The 7,027-nt window shown below is 36.1% G+C and overlaps 1 protein-coding gene across 1 annotated transcript in view; it reads right to left on the reverse strand.

The window, feature by feature from the left end:
- Positions 1 to 7,027, reverse strand: part of LOC115223083 (vacuolar protein sorting-associated protein 13A) — a 311,737-nt gene that overhangs the window by 181,416 nt on the left and 123,294 nt on the right. Inside the window, exon 4 of the mRNA XM_036512095.1 lies at positions 6,172 to 6,215. Within this exon, the coding sequence (XP_036367988.1) occupies positions 6,172 to 6,215 (44 nt within the window). The remainder of the gene's footprint in view (positions 1 to 6,171; positions 6,216 to 7,027) is intronic.

The raw sequence follows: 7,027 nt of genomic DNA on the forward strand, positions 1-7,027 counted from the left end.
CCTTAGTGATGGGCATGTGCCTATCTCCTTGGTGGCTTTCTTCAGTTGTTTATTACAACAAACAACTGAAGAATCTCCCCTTGTAGTAAATGTATAACATGACATGTTATACATAGTATTCTTGACAAGCTGGAGCAATTGTTAGCATGCCAGACAAAATGCTGCTAAGCATTTTGTCTGCGTCTAAGTTCTGATTTCAAATTCTACCAAGATTGTCTTTGCCTTTCATCCTTTCTGGGTCGATAAAAGAAGCACCAGTTGTACACCAAGATTAATGTAATCATCTTAGCCTCCCTCCCCAAAATTTCAGGCATTGTGCATATAGTAGAAAGGACAATTATAAGTTTGTGAAAAAGATTTAAGCCCCGGTGTCATGATGCATGTTATACGTAGCAAAATGCGATATGTGGACTTTTAGGATATCTATACTGTGTCAATAGAGCAAAATAACCTAAGACCAGATTTGTAAGGCAAAGTACAACATCTGCTTGGTGTTGTTTAGCCCAAGGTCAATCCTGACTGAACAGAGCTATGATCAGAATCAATCCAGCCATTAAGAGCTTGAACCACATTATCCAGTATGTCCTTTCCTTTTTAAGACAGTGTGGAGTAATTTGGAGGAGATTTGGCTGATATTTCTAGTAGTTTGAGCTGATGTGTAATGACTCCACATTGGCTTATCTGGATTTGTTGCTGTATTTTAACATCACAAAGAACATCTCTATTTTGGTGAAGTTGATTGACAGAACTAAGAAATAACAAAAATAAAAATACAAAAGTAAATGAAGAAAAAAAAACATTATTGTTCAGAATAAAATATCTCTATTTATCAGAGTTGTACCAAACAAATATCTGATTGAATATTCAAAGAGTGATTCACAAACTTTATGCACCATTTACCACAGAGATTAGCCTTCCATATTCTAGTAGTTGGCTGGTGTATATTTAGTCAATCTTAAGATGGATAAAAGATGCAATCAAACTTGGCACAATTCAAATTACCAAAACATCTATTTATTTCAGTGTTCTCACTGAAGCACTATGCTTAAAACTTGTAAATAATGTGATAGGTTTGTTTCCCAGAGCAGGCTTGCATATACAAAGATGTTATTGACAATGGTGTGTGTTGTATTCTGTGTAGTGTACAAGTACTCTTGGCTTTCATTGCTGTCTTCCTTTACTTGTCGTATTTCTGCTTCTTGTCCCCTCTTTTACTCTTTTCTAACAAGTTGTAGTACATTTGAGCACTGTATACAATTAACTTAACATATCACACAAAATACAGCTTCTTTTAGATCCTTATGTTCTGAGTTCAAATTCTGTTGGGACTGACTTTGCTTTTCACCATTTTGGGGTTGATGAAATAACTACCAGTTGAGCACTCCTTTCCTCTAAACATGCTGGCTTTGTACCAAAATTTGAAACCATTATTATTATTGAGTGAGAGAGCAGTGCATACCATCAAAGTGACAGTGGGGTACTAAATATACAAAGCCCAACATACCCACCATGACTACCCGTCTGATAAGGGTACACCAAGCACATGCATCACAACCATATATGCATGACATGGTGATCTCATATCAAGATAAACAGCACATACCCTTGCAGGTGTGGCCCAGTTAAAATTTATGAGGTCAAGTGGCTCGTTCTGTTCAAAATAAGGGTTGTTTAAGAATGATGAATGAGGCACCTGTGTTTCCTGGGGTGAATTATTCAAGCTCCAAGAAACCCCTCTCAACACATGGCTATGATGCTCCCCCACTACTCCTACTCATTATCAGAGATGCACATATTGTCAGCCACTAAGGGACATGCTCAACTGGTTATGGTCAAGCAACTGACAAGCAAATCTGAAATATTGAGCAGAATATTTGCTGTAGCCCATCTTTTATACCAAAACAAAACATACATGATAACACTTCCAATCAGTTAAGACCAGTAGCAATGAAAGCCACTACTAGGTATTGCATCTGGGCATTATTATATTATTATTATTATTATTATTATTCAGTAGTTTTATTTTTATAGCGTGCTTTCACTTCACTACCGAGCGTAGCTCTGTGTGCCTTGGGTATGTGCTGTGATTTGTTGTGATGCTCTGATTATTATTATTATTATTATTATTATTATTATTATTATTATTTTGGTTTGGCTCAAGTTTGATCATATTCCTGGTAGGAATTAAGTGGCTAGTGAGTCACTACCTGTATCCTTAAATATCCACAAGTTATCAACAGTCTTTCAAGTGCTTAGAACCCTCCTGATAATCCTTGCTGTCCCTAAAGGGCTCTACTGGGCATTCTATTCCAAACTCCTTCAACCATTTGTCTATGTCTTTGCTTACTGTCCCCTAACACACCAATTATTATAGGCATGGCTCTTTACTATTCAGACGCTTCAAATTCTTCCTATTTCAAATTTTAAGGGATTGTATTTTTTCTTCCTCTTTCTTTATGATCCTCACTTTCCCTTATCTATAATTATGTTTGGTCTATCATTTTCTAACTTCTTGCCCATTTTTTAAAAAATTATAACTTTTTATTGCCTTCACAGTGTTAACTGTTTTACAAAATCAAACTAGAAAACTGGACAAAACAGAGAACACAATTGAAAAAATTAAAAAGAAAAAAGAAAAAAAAAAAGAGAGATAGAAAAAAGAGAAAAAAGGAAAGAAAAAAACAATTCACCACCTTGGGTTGAAAAGTTGGGGTCGCTGGGAAACCTTTCTAATGGTTATTGAGACACACCAGCATGTCTGCAACGTTGCCATAGGAGATGGTGAGGCTGATGCGCTAGAACAGCCAAGGGCCCTTATAAGCATCACCAGTTACCTCTGCAAAGCAAGTTACCATTTGAACAGGAATCTAACTTCTTGGCTGTTTAAATAGGAATTATAATTATTACCATTATTATTATTATTATTATTATTATTATTCGCTGAGGTCAACTTTACCTTTCTTCCTTCTGGGGTCGATAAATTAAGTACCAGTTGACTGGCTTGATGTAATTGACTTATCCCTGGCCCCAAAATTTTAGGCCTTGAGCCTTTAGTACAAAGGATTATTATTATTATTATTATCATTATCATTATCATTATTATTATTATTATTATTATTATCATTATTATTTTGTTTCAATTGACTCAAAATTGAATTAAAATCACTTTTCTTCTTCTGAAACACCCAACAAATACGAAAAGATTCTAGAAACAACATAATTTGGCTGACACTAGATTAAACTTAGAATTTGGAGAAATATTTTACTGATTTATCTGTTGAAAGTAGCTTCATGGCATCTGTGTGTGTGTGAGAGAGAGAGAGAAACAGACAGATGGACAGAGAGAATGTTATGTTGCAGTGTTGAAAAATTCTTCTATCCTGCAGTGAATTAAAATTAGTTTTTTGTAGTTGAAATTTTCAATAGTAAAACCACATTTTGATACATTAACTTGGGAATTTTCAAGAATTTTCAAGATAGTGTAGACATTTTTTTAATAAAAATTATCCCGAACTAATTAATAAGAAGCTCTCTTCATTATAGTATATAGATCATTAGATTATAGTATATTCATTGTATTATTACAGATTCAGTTAATTTAATTAGTTTAATTATCCAGTGGTTTGGTGATGAGTCTCGTCAAATCTCAAGAATCACAGGATTCTTACAGACTACTGATAAGGTGGCACTTTGCAGCTTGACAGTTCCAGTATTCTTCAGCCTCTTAGGTAGTAATTTGGGAATTGTGCTGAGAGTATCAACTACCACAGAGACACTGACATGACATCTTCATCATCATCTTGTAACGTCCAATGTCCATGGGTTGGACGGTTTGACTAGGGCTGGTATACTGGAAGGCTGCACCAGACTCCAGTCTGATTTCTATGGTTGGATGCCCTTCCTAATGCCAACCACTCCAAGAATGTAATGGGTGCTTTTAGATGTCACCAGCATGGGTGCCGGTTACATGATGCCAATATTTGCCATGAGTACAATTTCACTTGGCTTAATGTGTCTTCTCAAGCACAGCATATTGTTTAAGGTCTCAGTCATTTGTCATTGCCTCCAAGAAGCCCACTGCTACAAAAGTGTTTTTAGCCTCCATGAGGCCCAACACTTATAAGGTGCATTTTATGTGCCACCAGAACAGTCCCACTGCACAGTACCTTGGACAAGTGTCTCCCTCTATGACTTTGGGCTGACCAAAGCTTTGTGGGTGGATGTGGTAGATGGAAACTGCAAGAAGCCCATTGTATGTGTGTGTGTGTATGTGTATCTGTGTGTGTGTGTGTGTGTGTTTATGTTTGGTCCCCACCACCACTTAACAACCAGTGTTGGTGTGTTTATGTCCTTATAACTTAGTGGTTCTGCAAAAAAGATGATAGAATAAGTAACAAGTTTTAAAATAGACAAGTACTTTGGTTGATTCATTTGACTAAAAAGAAATTCAAGGCCCCAACATGGCAACAGTCTAATGACTGAAAGAAGTATACATATATATACATATATATATATAATGGATGTCAAAATTTAACTGACAATGTTGTTTACTTTTGCTTTCACTCGTACAAGAAATATATTAGTATTTTCTCTTCAACATGAAAGAAAAAAACATAACTTGCAATAAACTGTTTTATTCTTTAAAACTCTCAAAAGTTTATCAGTAATTTATGAGTAGGATCCCAGGTCTCCTCCATTAGCTACGACAGGCTTGGCTAAGCAGTTAGGACGACATTGGCTTCATAATCACAAGTTTCCAGATTTGGACCAATTGTATGAAACCTTGGGCAAGTGTCTTTTACTCTGACCTCAAGTCAACCCAAGTTAAATTGTCAGTAAAATGGCAAATCAACAGCAAACTAGCAGAGTGGTTGGAGTGTTTAAATAGAATGCTGTGCAGTATTTGCTCTGAAACATCAGTGTTCTGTGTTCAAATTCCACTGAGGTTAACTTTGTCTTTCTTTCTTCTGGAGATGATAAAAAAAAAAGGTTCCAATCCAAGATGGTGGACTAACAGAACTGTAAGAATGTTGGGTTGGATGCCTTGGAGCATTTTCTCCAACACCTTGCATTCTAAGTTCAAATCCTGCTATGGCCTACATGGGTGGTAGATGTAATGTATTGCCCCCCCCCCCGCTTCCATCTAGCACCTTGGATACCTTTAGCAGAATGTGTTGCATTAGGGCCAGGTTTCCACTTTGAGGACACCTCCCTCCCACCAGTCTTAGAGGTTCTGCAAAGGGTCAAGGCACTGCCTTCATTCCTGACTGAAAGATAATAGAAAAAAGCAAACAAAAGATAGAAATTTTGTAGAAACCCATCGGATGGATTGTAACTGCAATCCAAAGGTCCAGCATTTTCCCGTTTTGTGCCACAGTGATTCGACCAGAGAATTCTGTTAAGGCTACATGTGTTTGTGGTACATTTTGTCTCTCATCTGTAATACAGCCACATTAATAAATGCAGAGCAAGTATTGGATATATTTAAAAATAAAAAGTGCGTCTTATATGCCGGCAATACAGTAGATAATTCAGTGGACAAAACAACAGAAAGCTCATTGCTGTTGAAATCAACAGATGCCTATCATTCCATAACTGTCAAACTAGGTTTTCAGTTTAAGATATTAACATTCAGATACCCATTAGCAGCACACTGAAGAAAGATTACACTCTAAGAGACTTCTATGCCATAGTAATCATTTCAATGTGTCTGCGATCAGGTTGGTTCTCTCTGATCAACCATTCAGTCATTTATAAAGTTGTCAGATGTGCAACTTGAGCAAGACTGAATCAAGAGACCAAATTACTGATAATAAATCAGTCGATTATATTATAAGTCACATAGCAAGTAAAAATGAGAATGTTTAAAAATGTGAGTGAATCAGTAATAGAAGATTTCTGTTCATCTTCCATTGACATTCTTTTTTTACTATTTTTCAAAAGTTTTTTCAAAAGTTTTTTCAACCAAGCAACAGTCACATTATTCAATCTTCATTTTCCCTCCATTTTCAGCTCACAGAATTTTCAAGTCAGAATTTCCACAATTTGGTCAATGGTGCAGAGTATCATAAACTGTGTGTTAACCCTTTCTAAGTCAGTTCCTAATATAACCAAACATGAAATAGACATTCGGAAGAATAAAAGAAACTGTAAGAAAAATATTCAACTTACCAAGGCTTCTGCCTTTAACTGTAAATCTGTTAATTCAACATTACCTAAAATATGAGAAACAAAGACTATCAGAATGAATTATGGACAGGCACACATATACACATCATCATCATCATCAACAACAACATTTAGCCATGGTAAAATGCACCTAACCACCCTGTAAAAATGGTTGATGAACAAATGGAAACAATGTGGTGTAGAGAGAAATCTTGTAAAAGACATAGAAGCCTCACTGTGCTGGTGCAGTGATAAAATGCATCCAGTGCACTCTGTAAAGTGAGTGGTGTTAGAAAGTGTATTTTTCTGTAGAAACGATACCTGGTGATGGATATGAAGAAGACAGGTCCCTCTCTGAATAGGATGGCCATCAGATGTTTTATGAAACTGTGGAACGTGACTTTTGTCCTTCAGTAGAAACTGTTGATACCTATTTGCTTACCCTTGCAAGGATGGAAAATGGTTAATATTCTGTCAAACTTTGCTTTTGTGACATTTGTTCAAATTCCAAAGAATCCCTCTCAACATATGGCTATGATGCTCTACAACTACTTCTGCTCATGATCAGAGATAGTCAGCCACTAAGGGACATGTTCAAGTGATTGAGGTCTAACAACTGACAAGCAAATAGGTTGCATTGAGCAGAATATTTGCTATAACGATATTTTGGCTTCAGCAACTCAGTGCTGAATCTCTCTGAAATGTTTCCAAACATTGATGTCCAGGTCACAAAAGCAAAGTTTGAAGGGAATAGTGGTCATTTCCTTTGGTTTCTAGATTGAAGCAAGAGGAAAATAACACTTACTGGCCAAAACAAAAAAAAAACCCAAATAAAACAAAATAATAATTTTGTTACACA

This window comes from Octopus sinensis, linkage group LG22, assembly GCF_006345805.1.
Source record: "Octopus sinensis linkage group LG22, ASM634580v1, whole genome shotgun sequence".
Taxonomy (NCBI): Eukaryota; Metazoa; Mollusca; class Cephalopoda; order Octopoda; family Octopodidae; genus Octopus; species Octopus sinensis.